Consider the following 18,531-nt stretch of genomic DNA (forward strand, 5'->3'; position numbering starts at 1 on the left):
ATTGAGTTGTAAGCAAATAATAAAGCTACAAGGGGGACATAATTTAAGCCTATAAGCTGTTTATCTTCCACAAGAATGGAGCCATTGATTTCTTCCCCCAGCTTCCTCTGATCTATGATCAGAAGAGTCTTTGTTTGGTGAAAAAAAAAAAATTAGGATCGAGATGTGGAGAGGAGACAGGCGTGCTCATTATCACCAGAAGCAAAAGTTCCTGGAACAGAAAGTCATGTGACTTGTGTGGGTACTCTTCTTATTTTCTCCTGTCTGCGGTGTGAAGGCTCTTTGATTTGCTCACTCTTTTATATCTTAATGAGCAATACGGTTTAATCCTGCTCTAACATATGGTGCGCTCAGCGATTCCCCTTCTTTCTACCTGCCACTTGGGTTTACTGGCGGTCCCTGTGACCTGCCTTTGCACAGCGCTCATTTGACGGTTGGCTCACTCGCTCTCTCTGCTTGTCATTGGGGCTTCACTCTGGTTGCAGTGTCTTGTATTAATGAGCAGGGCCTGGCTCCTTTTGCAACAGCCATCAACATCCATCTTCTTTAACTAGAGTGGAGGGATTCATCCCAACAAGATCGAGACACTCATACATCACAGGCCAAGACGCCTGTGAAGACGCCTTATTACCTTTGGTAATAATAACCTAATAGACTCGTGGATAGATACCTTTGCATAAGGCAGCAAATGCATCGAGATTGACTAATTTACTTTAGGTTGTGTTTTTTGCATCATAGAAAGTGGAAGGGATTTTCAGATTCATTTAGACCAGATCTTGACTGAAGCACTTCCAATCAAATTAGCTATAAGCAAATCTATGAAGTGCAAACATCAAATCACACAGTGGAATATGCTATTTTCGAAAAGCTTTTTAAGTGAGGCAGTATAGCTAGCTATACTGTATGTAATCTTCTGAATATCATCACATCCTTCATCTGTTAGCTTTTCTTCTTCTCTTAAGAGTTTTATATGGACACGACCTAGTAATTCTACCATCCATTTGAGCTTTGAGCTTTGCCAGTGGAGATCTCATTTGGAAGTGCACCGGAGATCCTGTGTACTCTGTACTTGATCACCCACATCCTATTAAATAATAGCTACATCTCTGAAGAGTGGAGAGGAACTTTTGGTGTTTTCTCTCTTTTTCCACTTTTCATAACTTTTCCTCTCTGAGCCTTAGTCACGCTCTGTCTACAGCTGATTAATGCTCTCTCCACCATGTCCAGGGGAAACTCGTTGGCTTCCATCTCTTAACTTTGGTGGGGGATGACGGAGAGGCTGGCTGGGAGAAAATAACCATATCTTCCCTAGTGGGGAAGGATTTGACGAGACAAAACGTTTGTTTTAGCCCATTGCAGCCTTAATACAACTTATATATTCCAATTAGTTTTTTCCCATTAAAATAACCTTGTGAATTCAAATGAATGATGATCAGACCGGCCTATGATGTACAGCCATTGTGCAGCCTGGTTGGCATATCCCCACTTTGAGACTCACAATTCAAAAGAAGTGACTCAGCTCTGCACCACCAGCTCTTTACTATTTGACAATGGATAATGTGAGGGTTGTAAGTGCTTAAGAGATTTTAAAACAAGTTTGACAGTGTACAGTAGTGCACACACAGTGCTTCTCCTCACACAACTAGCTGTCGACATGTAATAGTAGTTCATTAATAAGACGTTTAGTGCTTAGAGACATAGGCCACATAATTTAAATTACCTTTTGAAATTTTTGCCAGTAAAACCTCATTCCTTTCCCTGGATATGGTATGGTGGAAGAAAGGCATGTGCTGACTAATTATTTCATGTGTGAAGTTTCACTTTATTAATGATTAATTTAGCATAAGGTTAAAAGCAGTAAACACAATTAATAGAAATCTGAATTGGCCATATAGGAACATCTTAGACCAAACTATTTATTTAGACTTCCTTGTTAAATGCTGCAATATCTGTACATATACTACTACTAGCAAGTAAATTACTGCAAAAAAAGACTGAGCTTACTGAATTAATTTGGGCGAACCCTAAGGCTGGGTGTGTGCTCTCTCCCTGACAGTGCACTTTCAAATCTGATATTCCTTTAAAAAACTGGAGCCTGGCTAGATTAAAGGCAGTGTGAATCTGATGCTTGGATGCTTTCAAAGAGGGCCTGGTTTATCTTATTTTCCATAAAGCCCTAAAGCAATGGTTCCATACTTATCAGTTATTTCCAGCATAATCTCTGATGACACTACCCATCCTATTATTTCTGCTGTCAAAAGTACCATACCTTCCTGGAGATATGAGTCTCTAGTTTTAGATAAATTGGATGAAGATTGATATTGACAGGGAATTTACAGAGGAGTAAAAGGTAGTCTATTAACTGTATCACACTGAGGAAATATGTTAACTACTCGTAAGTGTTATTTTTCAAATTCATTCAAAGCCTCCAACAACAAAATGCTTATCAAGTCAACATAATTAGCCCTTGACTGAGCAATCAAATAACACCTTGATGTTAGACTCAGATTGCTGATACAAATTGCCTCTAATAACATTGGCTAATCGCAACCATTAGGAGCAGGTCGAAGCACCGGAATGATACATTCCAATAATTACCTTCTTATGAAAACATTTACAGTGCCTTCAGAAAGTATTCATACCCCTTGACTTATTCCACATTTTGTTGTGTTACAGCCTGAATTCAAAATTGATTACATTAATTCTTTTTGTAACCCATCTATACACAATACTCCATAATGACATAGTGAAAACATATTTTGCACATTTATTGAAAATTAAATACATAAATATCTCATTTACACATGTATTCACACCTGAGACAATATTTTGTAGAAGCACCTTTGGCAGGAATTACAGCGGTGACTCTTTGTAGGTATGTCTCTAAAAGCGTCCCACGCCTGGATTGTGCAACATTTGCCTTTTGTTCTTTAAAAAATTCTTCAAGCTCTGTCAAATTGGTTGTTGATCATTGCTAGACAAACATTTTCAGGTCTTGCCATAGATTTTCAAGTAGATTTAAGTCAAAACTGTAACTCGGCCTCGCATGAACATTCACTGTAGGTTTTTCACTGTAATAGCTACTGTAAATTGGACAGTGCAGTTAGATTAACAAGAATTTAAGCTGTCTGCCAATATCAGATATGTCTACGTCCTGGGAAATGTTCTTGTTACTTACAACCTCATGCTAATCACATTAGCCTACGTTAGCTCAACAGTCCCATGGAAGGGACACCGATCCCGAAGAAGTAATAAACAAATTAGGCACATTTGGGCAGTCTTGATACAAAATTTTGAATAGAAATGCAATGGTTTATTGGATCAGTCTAAAACTTTGCACATACACTGATGCCATCTAGTGGCCAAAAAGTAAATTGCACTTTGGCTGGAATAATACATTATAGCCTTTCTCTTGCATTTCAAAGATGATGGTACAAAAAAATACAAAAGAATGGTTGTTTTTTTCTTTGTATTATCTTTTACCAGATCTATTGTGTTATATTCTACTACATTGCTTTCACATTTCCATAAACTTCAAAGTTTTTTCTTTGAAATGGTACCAAGAATATGCATATCCTTGCTTCAGGGCCTGAGCTACAGGCAGTTAGATTTGGGTGTCAATTTAGTTTGAAAATTGAAAAAAAGGGGTTAATCCTTAAGAGGTTTTAAGCACATTTTTACTTCTGACTTTATTTAGGCTTGCCACAACAAAGGAGTTGAATACTTATTGACTCAAGACAGTTCAGCTTTTCATTTTAAATGTATAAAAATTCCTAAAAACATAATTCCACTTTGACATGATGGATTATTGTGTGTAGGCCACTGCCAAAAAGTCTTAATTTAATCCATTTTAAATTCAGGCTGTAACACAACAAAATGGGAAACAAGTCAAGAGGTGTGAATACTTTCTGAAAGTACTATACGCAGGGTAATATAAATATTATTCTAAGTTGAATCTGAATATTTTTCATGAGTCTGATAAGCCATATAGGCTAATACATTTATTAATACATTTAAACATAGTCTAATCTAGAAGTCTTTGCAGCCCACATACAACCTATTTTAAATTGCATTATCTATCATTATTCCTTTTTTTAAACCAGAGGAGCCGAGACAATTTTTTTAAACATTTTCAATGAGCATACGGAGTTGAATTTGAACAGAGTAGACATTACTTTATTGTTTTAATTAACAAAAATTTGCAAATGTACATGTGTTTTTAGTTTTACCTAAGAAACTGTTGTCTAGTGTACACCGAGTTTCATTTCAACACTTATAAGAGGCCTCTCACTCCATCACAATAGTAACAGGAGATGGCAGGTGTGTAGTACAGATAAATTATTCAAGGATTTTAGCTTTCCTTTTGTGTATAGTATTATCTGTATAGCTGCTGAAGCGTGCAAGGGCTAGCATTTCAGTTTTAATTTCTGAAATAGAGAACATGATATCACATGCCGAAGTCAGTGTGATATATACAATGCATTTGGAAAGTATTCAGACCCCTTGTCTGTCTTCACATTTTCTTACATTACAGCCTTATTCTAAAATTGATTAAATTGTTTTTCCCCCCTCATCAATCTACACACAATAACCCATAATGACAACGCAAAAACAGGTTTAGAAAGTTTTGCAAATGTATTAAAGTAAAAAACTGAAATATCACATTTAGATAAGTATTTCGAACCTTTACTCAGTACTTTGTTGAAGCACCTTTGGCAGTGATTACAGCCTTGAGTCTTCTTGGGTATGATGCTACAAGCTTGGCACACCTGTATTTGGGGAGTTTCTCCCATTCTTCTCTGCAGATCCTCTCAAGCTCTGTCAGGTTGGATGGGGAGCATTGCTGAACAGTTATTTTGAGGTCTCTCCAGAGATGTTTGATCGAGTTCACGTCCAAGCTCTGGATGGGCCACTCAAGGACATTCAGAGACTTGTCCCAAAGCCACTCCTCCGTTGTCTTGGCTGTGTGCTTAGGGTCATTGTCCAGTTTGAAGGTGAGCCTTCGCCCCAGTGTGATGTTCTGAGAGCTCGGGAGTAGGTTTTCATCAAGGATCTCCCTGTACTTTACTCCGTTCATCTTTGCCTCGATTCTGACTAGTCTCCCAGTCCATGCCGCTGAAAAACATCCCCACGGCATGAGGCTGCCACCACCATGCTTCATCTTAGGGATAGTGCCAGGTTTCCTCCAGACGTGACACTTGGCATTCAGGCCAAAGAGTTCAACATTGTTTTCATCAGACCAGAGAATCTTGCTTCTCATGGTCTGAGAGTTTTAGGGTGCCTTTTGGAAAAATCCAAGCTGGCTGTCATGTGCCTTTTACTGAGGAGTGGCTTTTGTCTGGCCACTACCATAAAGGCCTGATTGGTGGAGTGCTGCAGAGATGGTTGTCCTTATGGAAGGTTCTCTGATTTCCACAGAGGAACTCTAGAGCTCTGTCAGAGTGACCGTCTGGGCTCCCGAGTGGTGCAGCGGTCCAAGGCACTGCATCTCAGTGCAAGAGGGGTCACTGCAGTCCCTGGTTTGAATTCAGGCTGCATCACATCCGGCCGTGACTGGGAGTCCCATAGGGCGGTGCACAATTGGCCCAGCATCGTCCGGGTTTGGCCGGGGTAGGCCGTCATTGTAAATAATAATTTGTTCTTAACTGACTTGCCTAGTTAAATAAAGGTTAAATAAAAAAATCTGGTTCTTGGTCACCTCCCTGACCAAGGCCCTTCTCCCCCGATTGCTCAGTTTGGCCCGGCGGCTAGCTCTGGGAAGAGTCTTGGTGGTTCCAAACTTATTCCATTTAAGAATGATGGAGGCCACTGTGTTCTTGGGGACCTTTAATGCGGCAGACATTTTTTGGTACCCTTCCCCAGATCTGTGCCTTTACACAATCTTGTCTCGGAGCTCTACGGACAATTCCTTCGACCTCATGGCTTGGTTTTTGCTCTGACATGCACTGTCAACTGTGGGACCTTAAATATACCCTGTCCAATCATTGGAATTTACCACAAGTGGACTCCAATCCAGTTGTAGGAACATCTCAAGGATGTTTGGATCAATGGAAACAGCATGCACCTAAGCTCAATTTCGAGTCTCATAGCAAAATGTCTGAATACTTATTTTTTTATTATAAAAAGCTGTTTGGTGGTGTATTGTCTATAGATTGCTGAGGAGAAACATTTATTCAATAAATTTTTGAATAAGACTGTAACATAACAAAATGTGTAAAAAGTCAAGGGGTCTGAATACTTTCCGGAGGCACTGTAGACAGGTGTGTGCCTTTCCAAATCATGTCCAATCAATTGGATTTACAACAGGTGGACTCCAATCAAGTTGTAGAAACATCTCAAGGATGATCAATGGAATCAGGATGTACAATTTCAAGTCTCATAGCAAAGGGACTGAATACTTGGGTAAAAAAATGTCTACGAACTTTGTCGTTATGTGGTATTGTGTGTAGATTGATGATATTTTACATTTATTTAATCCATTTTAGAATAAGGCTGTAACGTAACAAAATGTGAATAAAGTCAAGGGGTCTGAATATTTTCAGAATGCTCCGTAATCTGTTAACACTTGAGATTCTCTGGAGACAGTTACATCATGTCTGAGAGAAAATGAAATAGCTTTTTTCAAATGGTATCACAATTGCTAACAATCTCCCGACTCCTTATCTATTGGATGCTTTCCAGTCAGTTTCAGATGCTGAAATCTTATCTGAGATATGAAGATACATTTTCATAACAAGTACCTGTGTTATTTCCCATCATTCCTCACACATTTCAAATAGAATTGCTGTTTCAACCTACAAACAAATCGAATAGATATATGTATCAGGTGACCCTTACATTTTGTGAAATTATAGTGATTTTTCAAGAAAAGCAATAACTGTGTTCCCTGCTTGTTTGTGATGTGCTGAATATTACCTCTTCACTTTTGCTGAAATATTGGCATAACCTCAAAAGGTAAATTAAAATATCACTTTCTAAGCCAAATACACTTAAAGGGAAAGTTCACCCAAATTAGAAATTACACATTGGTTTCCTTTCCCTGTAAGCAGTCTATGGACAAAGTATAACAGCAATGCATGCTTTAGATTTTGCTTTGCAGATTGGCATTTATTGTCATGAATCTTGCCCTGGAGGCAGCTCTGCAGAGTGGTCACTAGCTGGCACAGCGACAAAGTCATAAAATCAGATTTTAAACCTTACCCTAACCTTAACTACACTGCTAACCCTAATGCCTAACCTTATATTTTGTTTTCATGAATTTTTATGATATAGGCAATTTTGACTTAGCAGCTTGCCCATATAGCGGAAAATTGCTCAGTTCTTTCTTCAGGGCAAGATTCATGACAATAAATGCCAACCTGCTTTTGCTTTGAAAGTTTTGGAAGCGTATTGGTTTCCTTACCCAGTCCACGGTCCTGTGTAGATTGTCAGACAAGCGTGATTGACTCTAAGAGCATTGCTTATAGAAGCGACACAGTATGTGCAGTCAGTATGAGGTTTCAGGTTTTTAAGTTCAGTGTTCCACAGTTGGCACTTTTAAGGTTAAGATATCTGACAACCATTGGGGACAAGACAAATTGATGTTTGTTTTTCAAAGGAAAGGCAGTCCTAGAGCTCGATTCAATCCATGCAGCTGAAGATAAGCGCTGTAGTGCGATTGAAATGTAAAGGTAATTTCCTATTGAGACGACATGTAGCATTTATCGTGAATGCAGTCTCCGTGAACGCAGGAACATTCAATTAAATGTATATCGCGCTTCAGCGTAGGTCTTCAGCGCTACGTATTGAATCGAGCCCTCAGCATTTTGTGAACGTAATAAATATCTTCAACTCCCAAGATAAATGCATGCGGTCACTTCTTCATAAGCACTTGCTTGGATATGTTCAGCAGAGAATTGGAAATACTGCCAATACTCCGATGGAAAACGTGTTGTATTACAGGGTAGCCTGCATTTGAATATTTAGCTATGCATGAAGAATGGTACAAGTTGCTGAAATTCCTGAACTACAGAATATTATGAACATTTCATAGTTTGGTAGAACCACTAAACTATCCTAAAAACATGATAATGATGTGTGTGATACAAATAAGCACGTTTTCACATACATTCAGGATTCCAAACATTCAGGATTCATATCTTGATTCCGATTTCAAAAACAAGAAAAGAACATCATGAGGATACTGATGGGTGCACCCTTCTCTTTATTTCACAGTACTTTGTCTGAAAGCAGGTAACATAGTATTAAGAAATGAAATAGAAACACTTTATTGTGCTCTTGTTTGTTTCCACCGGTTTCCCAACAATTCTAACTTTTATGAGCCACAGAAGTGCTACAATATGCAGTATAAAAACATGTAGCTTACTTGCTAATTTATCTATAAATCTGACAGCTCTTGGAATCTATTGAAATGCATTTAGAAAAATTACATCAAATAAGGACTTGTTAACAATATCAACACTGAAAGAAAAAGAAATAAAATGACAGTCCCAGAAGTTTAAGGCGGTTAAAATAAGAACTCAGACAGCCAAGTTACCTCTTGTATCCACTCAAATATAGTGTATAGATAATATACAAATCCAGCGGCAGAAGTTTAGTTCAGGCATTCATGGGATATTTTTTAATAGTTAACCATGGCATGTTGATAAACCTCTGATTGGTGACGTCTAATTTACAAAAGTGTCATAACAGCCACACAATATAGGAAAATATCCCTTCAACAAGAGCCTTCAGTGAAACCAACAACTTTACTGTTTTTTCCTTTGTTGGCTGAGAATTGCAGACAAATATAAAATATGGTAAGTTATGGGAAATATATTAATTGATAAACCAAGTAGAGACAAAGGAAACTGGAGATGTAAATAGCAAATAAAAAGAATCTCTGAAATAAAATTAAAAAGCTGCCATATACAGATTTCATCATCTATATTGTACATTCATCCATCGGGCTATAGGACAGATATTCCAGTAAAGAATGTGAACTGCATTCTTAACATTCTGCCTAAAAAACAGGTGGGAAACTAAAGGTGCCTTCTGTGGAAAATATTGGTTATATAAAGGTGAATGGTCAATTACACTTTCAACAAAAGTAACTCTTAAAATGTTTTGGCTCTTTGAAACACAGTAGAACAAATTCAAATTAAATGCATATGGAACCTGATTTACTATGTTCACACATATCTAAGACCAGTGTTTCCCAACCCCCAACTGTACATACTTTTGTTGTAGCCCCGGACAACCACACCTGATTCTACTTATCAACTAATCATCAAGCCCTTGACAAGTTGAATCAGGGGTTTTTGAGCTGGGCTACAACTAAAATGTGTGCTGTTGGGGGTACTTGAGGACGGGAGTTGGGAAACACTTTCTTAGACCATGCAGAAAGAAAATGTAAACACTTCAGCCTTTTCTACTTTGGTTCTAAAGATATGACTAATGGCTCACAATGCCGATGCCTAAGACAGATCATCAGCATCAGAATAATACAATGAACTGTCTTATGTGGAATATTACATTTAGAAAATTCCAGCCTTTTAATATTGTGCAGTTTGTTTAGTGGCCTCTAAAATGTATTATGTGATAGTGCTGTAAATAGGGGAAGGGAAAGTGAAGTGGTCTGGGTAATATAATACCAATTATCTGACCAGTGTAACGTTTATCAGTTAGGACACGGAAATCATTAGAAAACAAATAAAGTAGCTGTCTTTGAAATCCATGGGCTAAATCTGAATCAAACATAATTTAAAAAATCTTATTAACAGCAAACATTGCAGATATAGAAACTGTATCAATACATAGTTCCATTGTAGAATTAAATATATGTGGGGAGAAAAAATGTTATTTTTCGTATGATTGTTCAGTAGTTCTTCAAGAAAAATATTGAGGTTTCAGTAGACGTGTTTTTCAATATTTGTTACAGTAATTTTCTCAAAGTACACAACAGCAAATCCACTGTCACAGGACTTGGCCATGCGATACCCAAATACCTATAATCCATTGCAACATATAATATGTATATTCTTAATTTGCAATATGTTTTCTTCTTGAAACGTTAGATTACAGTTTATTCCCATAAATTCCATACATAATGTGACAAATTTAAGATGGTCATTTCCAAGATGGTCATTTCCAAGGTTCTTTTCCTATTTTACTCACAGTCAAAATATGTTGCTATATATACGTTTAAGTAGTTGATCGCAATATGGACGTATCCATCCAATCAATAGTGAGTTTCACATATAAGGTTTCTGTGTCATTTCTGAAAGTTGTGGTCCAGTAGAAAATACTTGGAGAGATTAAGATTTCTGTTGAGCAGATACACCTTTCCAGTAGTCTAAAATGTCATGCAGGTCCTCATCCTTGGCAAACTGCACTTTTTTACGTAGCGCATGCCCTGCAGCCATGTACTCGTCCTCGTCTTTGTGCCGTTTGCCACGGAGTTTGAAGCGCTCCCAGATAGTGTGATGTGGTTTGCAGTAGTACTCAGGACTGGAGGAGTAGCTGAGGTTATGGTACTGAGGTGAGAGCGGAGAGTACGCCATGTCTCTGGGGCGGGGCCGAGTTAGGGGCTCCAGGATGGAGGGCTTGTGGCTTCCGGGCCCTTCCAGCTCCTCGATCTGCAGCTGGTGGCTGTCGGGATAGGAGTGCCGGTGATCATTGTACTGCCTGATCTTCTCCGCCTCTGCCCTAAGGATGGCAGCGGCTGGCGTTACAGTGAGGATGGTCTCACCCGTTGGCGAGGTCTTCTCTATGTACTTGGACTCTGAGCGGTAAGGCCTTGGGCTCCGCATTGGACCTCCAGTGGCAGTGCTGGGCCGCTTTGGCGGGACATCCGAGGTGTGGTGCCTCTGTAACGAGTGGTGGTAGCTGTCCTTATACACCGGGGACAGGAAGCCAGACTTGCTCTGCGGCTGCTCTGATATTAGGACCAGCTGGGGTTCCTGGGTAGACACAGCTCCTGATTTCACCCCTTGAAAAGATGTCGATTCTGATTTCAGAGCATCGATACAGTTGTTAATGATCTGATTGACCTTATCCACCTCTTTAGCAATGGTTGAAATCTCAGCCACTGACCCTTGGCTGTTCCCAGGCATGGACATCCCAGGCATGGACATCTCGCACTCTCTGCGTTCATGGTGGTCCCCGGTTCCTCGCACCTCTATGTAACTTCCCTTGGCCATTTTAGGCGTGTCATCTCTTATCTCCTGCAGTTTGTACTGCTCCATTTCACTACCAGATGGTAGGTATGGCATGCGGGACATACTCTCCCCAGCCATCATTTGCTTCTGTGACATCCTTGAAATGGTTCCCCCTTCGAGCTCTTGTCCATATTTTAGTTCAATTATACTTTTCTTTAGGCTGCCTGCCTTTTTGTGCTTCTCACCTTGCTGACGTTTTTTACGCAAGCAATAGTAGACCACCCCTAGGACAATCACCATACTAAAGAGACAACCTAGGATGGTCATAATGTAGTGGGTAGCTGTTGCATGGTTTTGTGATGTCTCTTTCCCATTCCAGGGTCCTGTGGAGACTGCCAGACAAGTATGATTGAATCTAAGATTATTCTTTATAGAAGCGACACAGTACGTGTATTCAGTATGGGGTTTCAGGTTTTTAAGTTCAATGTCCTCATTCTGAATTTTCAGGTTTTGAATGTCGGTGAAAAAACTGTTATTGTAGAGAACCAGGCTGTACATCTTCTTGAAGGGATGGGGGATCTGAACAGTAATGGTGGCGCTTGTTTTAGAGACTTGCTTGAGCTTCATACTGGGTTTTACATCCACATTAATCACCGTTGGGTTGATACTCATACTCTCATCTGGCTCAGTTCCGGAGGGACAGTCCTCCAGCCCACAGGGAGTGTAGTCTGGTGGGAGTGTGGTGGTCTCAGGAGGCACAGGTATGTACGGCGTCACATAGTCGTCTGTACACACAGTGGAGAGCATATGGAGGGCATTCCGAAAAGTCGGGTTGTTAGGGTTCTGGCTGAGCAGACTGTAGCCAGAGACACCTGATGGGGAGTCACAGACCATCCGTTCATTTGTCCTGTTGGGGAATGCAGAGAGCCACTTCACAAAGCCAAGTAGTTCACAGGAACAGTTGAAAGGGTTGGTGTACAGCTCACAGGTAGTCAGTTTAGTCAGGCTGGTAAACGTGGTCCCATCTAGCTGCTGGATACGGTTCATGGAGAGGTCGATGTTTTCCAGGCTATAGCACTCCAAAAAGGCATTGGGTGTCACAGTCTCAATCAGGTTGGCCTGGAGGTAGAGGTACTGCAGCTTGCCCAAACCCCTGAGGATGCCCTCAGTAAGGTTACGGAGTTTGTTGAAGCCTAACTGAAGGACCTGTAAGTTGAACTGGGCAGAAAAGGCCCCGTCATCTATGTAGTTGATCTCATTCTTGGTCAGGTTTAGGTAGGTCAGGTTGGCGAAGCGGCTGAGGGCAGAGAAATGGACACTTTTGATCTTGTTTTCATTGAGCCGAAGGTCCACGATGGTGCTGTTGATATGCGTGGGGATGGCCTCGTATGGAGGCTGGTTTTGGCTGCAGATGGCCAGCCACACAAAACCCTTCTCGCCTTCGATGAGCCAGCAGTCCCCATTGACTCTGCCTATATGGGTCAAATATACTATGGCCACAGACCAGAAAAAGGCACTCATTACCATAGCTCCACCGCAGGCCATTGGTGCTCCTCTTGATGTCACGGGCAGGGCCCAAAAGCTCTGAGACGGGAACACCACTGTGGCTTCTAAAGATGCTGAACTGAACTCTTTGTAATCTAGCTGGACTTTCAAGTGTTCTCCTTAGCGAAGACAATCAATATATTGGTCTTCTGTCCAGGGAAGGATAATTCGGTCTCAATGTTCCAGCCATTTACAAAAAGATGTTGGGCATGTGCATTTAGACCAGCATCCATCCAATGACTTTAACCTGGAGTGAAGTTTTAGAGATGGTTCGCTGAGATTCAGTATTTCACCACCTCAGATTGTCTTGTGCTTATTTCCCCAGGGATAACATCGTTGATCGGTCTCATCCTATTGTTTCTCCCTCTGTCTTTCTTGCTGGGTCGCATTCATGGGCTCAGAGGAACTCCCTGTGAAGAAAAAAAGAAGCAGGCACACGTCAGGGGAATCAATAACTGCTTGAATGTGATGTTTGCAATTGAATATAACCACATTTGCACCACTACGTTTAAAAAAGTATATCTTTTTTGGGCCAGAAATATTCAGAATGCATACCATGCTGCACAAGTAGAATGATATTTCTCCTCTATAGACCATTTGTAGCAGTCAAATAACATGTTACCCAATCTGTATTTTATATTCTACATTCTAATCATCTGTCATGTATACTGCACAAATGGATACAAATAATCAAGACACATTTTTGTTTTACACGTTAAGTAAAAATAGTAAATGTCATTTTAAAAGCAAATTAGGATAAATGTGTATGCTTCCTCTTTCATTGCCATCCAATTATTTTGTACTCAATTTCAGAGGTGCTTTGCGTTCCCTGTGGCATATTGCTATTAAAGGAAACCTTTGGCCAATTACCACTTGACAGGTTGGGGAAAGCAGGGTCCCTATTTTCACACCATTAACCTGGGGACTGTCAAACACAACTGAGTCCAACTAATGTTTAGATGCAGCGTTCAATTAATGAATTACTTTGCACCATACTAAAATGTCTTCTCAAGAACCGTATAGATGTTTTCATTTGACAACAGAAATAGAACTTAATGGCTTTCAGTGCAATGGATGTGTCTCTTAAACATCTTACGGTAACTACTGAGGATACAAACCGTGAACCAAAAATAGCAAACTGTTCATTGTCAATTTAACCCTGTCAGATAGCTCCCCCGGGAAATTGCAGTGTTCCATTTGGTCTGGTTACATAATTGGACCCAATCAATTTTATCAACAGCCCAAGGTTTGCGAAAAAAGATGATAGCTGCAGGAGAAACCTTGGAGCTGGGTGTGTAGCCTATAGATCCTGGTTTTATGGAAAGGTATTAATGAATTATTAGTCATAAACAGCAGGTGACCTCAGCATGGGAGGTGCTGAGAGGAATGAAAGTTAAATGTTGAAGAATATGAGTCATTCTCATAATAGTCTTAGGTAATAAGTTGCACCACAGTCAACCAGCACAGCCGTGGTCATAATCAGCAGCAGTGGCCAGCGAGGAACACTGAGACACTTCGTCTTAATGGAACAATAGTGTTTGGACAATGAATTGCATACACTAGTTCCATTCAAAGAACTACCTTTTAACTTTGATATTCCCACCATACTAAATCATGATGCTTTTTCCATTTCTTAACAGATTTCATTGTGCTGAAAATAAATAAAAATATGGCGTAGGCTACTGCACGTGCCAATTACGATATTGATTTATATGTTATGACTGCATGCCAAACATAAAAGTGTTTGTTCTCCTTTTTGATAATAAGAACTGAGGCTACAAAATGCCTATGGAGGAATGAAAATGATTTACTGCATGCCAGACATTTCTAAGTGAGAGGGGAAACATTTAATCTGCATTCACTAATGTGTAGTCAATACATCTTGCTGACCCAAGGGCTACAGTATACTTCATTGTCAGTGGCACCTAGTATTGCTTTTTTATCCAAACCTGAGCCACTTAACTAGCTTTCAAATCAGATTGGACTCAGTCAGTTATTCATTTTTCATTGTTAAAATTCAATATGATGGCAAACATAGCCACAGAAGGAATGCTCACCGCCAAGGCAGGGGTCTCGGCTCAGAGCGATGAATTACATGTTCTCTTCTCCGGTCCTCTTAAAGCAGCCCAGACATCTCAGAGGGAGATATTTGTTTAGACCTCACAGAGATGTGTAGGCTACTGTACAGAACAACATCCGGTACCTCGTCTGCCATGCTTACTGCTCTCACACTTGAACATTTCTAAGAACAATGAGAGTCAAGAAGACAACCAACCTCTAACCTGCAAAGACAGAGAGGGATTTGTATATATTCATAATTTAACAAAGCCAATGAGAGATGTTTCAATTATGACAATCATGTTTATGAGGATAAGTAATTTCTTTTTCATATTATACATATTATTCATATTAAGACCTGGGAGGATTCCTGCTGTAGATAACGCTTTAAAAAAAAATGAAAACAAATCAAATTTTAATCCAATCTAATCCAATATATTAGAAATGCAAGTCACTGTTCGAGAAATGGTACTTGTGGACTTCCCTTAAGTAACATCACATATTCAACTCTTCTAGATCCGGTGACTGTGTTATTACAGCCATTAATTCATTGCGAATGGTGTGGGAGTGACTGACCATGAAAGTGGGCTGGAAACTCAAGTGATGGATAGGTTAATCATAGAGGACAGCAGTTGAATACTTTAAACCCAGAGGTATGTGGTGTGCGCCCTCATCACTAGCCTCGCTTAGCCCTCTGATGCATCTGCTGACACAGGCCAGTGGATGCGTTGCCTCGTGGGAGGCCACAGAGGGTGAGAAGAAAGGTGTCCCTAGGTGGTAGAGGACATAGGCCTTTACATAAAGGGGACAATCATGTTGCTACAACAGGATAATTGTGACAGTTTATTGCAGAGGGAATACACCTCAAATTGGAACCGTGGACCTAAGGTCATTCCAGCAGTCTGTTGACCTTTTGTGTAGTCTGCCCACAGCGCTCCAATTAGGCCTAAACAAATGTTGTGTTGCCATCTACCATTGCTATCATAAATGAGGAAGTGAGTATATGTTTTCAGGAAGTCAAAATAACTAACAGCCATACCATGATCTCTAGGGCACAATACTGAGCTGTTCATATTCAAAAACAAAACTGTCCACATTCCACAACTAAAGGACAATATGAATACAATTTCCATTGTTTAGTATTCTCTTACCGCACAGTGTACATGATGCTGGCTTGATTCTAATGGGAATCACTGATAATAGAGGAAGTATGTCCATTGTTCAACATAAACCTATTCAGGACTACACTGGTCAGCGTGTTTGCACATAAGTGCTGATTGGGACAGAAACAGGGTTGTTGAGGCTAAGATTCATCACTACGTATTACTGACACAGTCATCAGTCAGTGGAAATGTTCCAGTGTTTTCATTTTCTAAATATGCTCTACCTTGAAAAGAACATTTGTTATATCCGTGCAATGATTAATTATACTCTTAGCACCTTTCATTCAAATCCCTGCTGTAACTGAGTCAAGCTACTTCTACAAATAATATGCATTTTCCATTTCAATTGAGGTGTTTAAGCCTAACTAAAACAGAAGAGTGGAGCCATTCGTAGCGCTGTCTTGTATGGGGGGGAAAGCATACTGTGGCTGTGGATGAGTTCTGACAGTAGATATGCACCATTGGATCGGAGGGAGCAGTGCTGAAGTAACCTACTGAGGGACTGTTTGTTTTGCTTGGATTTGTATGAGCCCTGAGGGAGAGATTACACATACATCTAAAGCCCAGCTTTGTCTACTCGTGCCTGTGTTATGTGTGAATCGTTAACCCGATACATTTGAATACTAAATCAGGAAGCACAGTAGCAAACTGGGTTGTCTCCCCTTCTCACATTTCTGCAAACTCACCATTCCCATACACAGTCTGTCCCCACACATACCAAAGATTTTGTGGGGGACTTCGAAGCAGTGTTACAGTAATTTACTTAGTTTCCATTGAGCTTGGGGATGTCTTGAGCCAGTAATATGCTGTGAGCTGCTCAACATAAAATGTTAGGTGGATGTTTGGGTTTGACAGGTTTCTATAAGGCTTGTGCCGTGCCGGCCCCCTCACATCACTGAGTTCTACTGCTGTATGACATGGTCACCAGAGGAGGCTGGTAGGAGGAGCTATAGGAGGATGGTCTCGTTGTAAAGACTGGAATGGAATAAATCAAAGTTTATCTGTCGCATGCGCCGAATACAACAGGTGTAGACCTTACAGTGAAATGCTTACTTACAGGCCCTAACCAACAGTGCGATTTTTAAGTAAAAAATATGTATTAGGTGAATAATAGATAAGTAAAGAAATAAAAACAACAGTAAAAAGACATTGAAAAATAACAGTAGCGAGGCTATCTATATACAGTAGTGGAACTGTATCAACACATTAAACGTGGAAACCGTTCCATTGATTCAATTCCAGGCATTACAATGAGCCCGTCCTCCTGTACCTCCTCCCACCAGGCACCACTGATGGCCACACTTATGTGGAGCACTCTTTTAATGTCTGTCCGTTGAAACTGGAGGATTTTGTTCGCACTGAAGAGGACTGTGCCCTGCCCGTTGGCTGAAAAATGCATGTGGCCCAGATTTTAATCAAAAACACATTAAGACGGCCTTTTTTGAGTACATGGATGGCATCTGACATTTAGTTTAGTATACCTATTTCCCACTACATCATGGGCATGGTAAAGTGGGTGGAGTTACTCTGTCACCTGCTAACCTAGATAGAGAACAAGGAAGTACATTGTGCACCTCCATGCACTGTGTGGAACGCTCTGCAAGGAAATGCCAAAGGCTACCACTACAAAACCACCTACCACAAAAGTGCATTTACCAAGGGGCATTCAAATGTAATCACTTTTTAAACCCTCTGAAAGAAAGAAGGTTCCTGTTTGGAAACCCAAACCAAATGTTCCATGAAATTAATATGAAGTATGGCTCTGGGAAATATCTGGCGAGGCAAAACTTTTAAAGAGAAAATTGTCCCTATCATTGTCCCCTCATTCTCTAACCTTTATCGTAAATACCGGCTGGCAGTGTCTGAGAGCCGTCCTCAGCTCTCTCTTAGCATGGTGTTGTTGAAGGACCCCTTTAGGTGTTAAATGGAAGTTGAAGTTAAACCTGAAAAGACTTTCTCTCATTAATAATGCATAGAGGGGTTTGTTTGTCCGCTGTGACTCACTCCAGTGGGCTCCGCATCAATTCCACCACCGCTACTGTGGTCCACAGCATAAATTACAACCCTGCTAGTTCGCCTTGTTACAGTAACCCGCTGTTGCATATGCATGTTAGTGATTTAGGTAACTACCTTTTGCATAAACAAACCTCTCATCATACATTCAGGTTTAGTGTCTCCGAGTGCTTTAATGCCACCCTGGTGCCTATATGCTTATCCAACAGTGCTAACTGGCAAGACATGACAGAATCTCCCATAAGCCTCGTGGATGAAACAGCTTGGAGATGGTGGGAAAAGAACAACAAACGTTGGAAACCATGTGTATGCATTAGTTTCACCTAAATAAAATCAAATGTTATTATTTGTCACATACACGTGTTCAGCAGATGTTATTGCTGGTGTAGCGAAATGCTTGTAAAACGTGTCACATACTGCAAATGAGCTTAAGGCAGTTAGGGCAGCATGGCATGTACGTCCTCCGAAGAGCCTATAGGTCTATTTGCAGCCCTGGACTCTTTCTCCATTGGCAGCAATCCCCATTGGCAGCAATCTCTATGGTCCAATGGTAGTGTAGCCCTGAGGGCAGTAGGCCAGAACACCAAGGGCATCAGAGCCAAGCTCCTCTCCCA

At 40.4% G+C, this 18,531-nt stretch overlaps 1 protein-coding gene across 2 annotated transcripts in view; it reads right to left on the reverse strand.

The window, feature by feature from the left end:
- Positions 1-8,180: 8,180 nt before the first annotated feature.
- LOC129830137 (protein ELFN1-like) overlaps positions 8,181-18,531 on the reverse strand; it is a 79,078-nt gene continuing 68,727 nt past the window's right edge. For both annotated transcript variants that reach the window (XM_055892426.1, XM_055892436.1), the window contains exon 3: positions 8,181-13,093. In XM_055892426.1, coding sequence (XP_055748401.1) covers positions 10,296-12,683 — 2,388 coding nt within the window. In that variant the 5' untranslated portion in view covers positions 12,684-13,093 and the 3' untranslated portion in view covers positions 8,181-10,295. The remainder of the gene's footprint in view (positions 13,094-18,531) is intronic.

The sequence above is a fragment of the Salvelinus fontinalis genome, chromosome 2 (genome assembly GCF_029448725.1).
Source record: "Salvelinus fontinalis isolate EN_2023a chromosome 2, ASM2944872v1, whole genome shotgun sequence".
NCBI classification, from domain to species: domain Eukaryota; kingdom Metazoa; phylum Chordata; class Actinopteri; order Salmoniformes; family Salmonidae; genus Salvelinus; species Salvelinus fontinalis.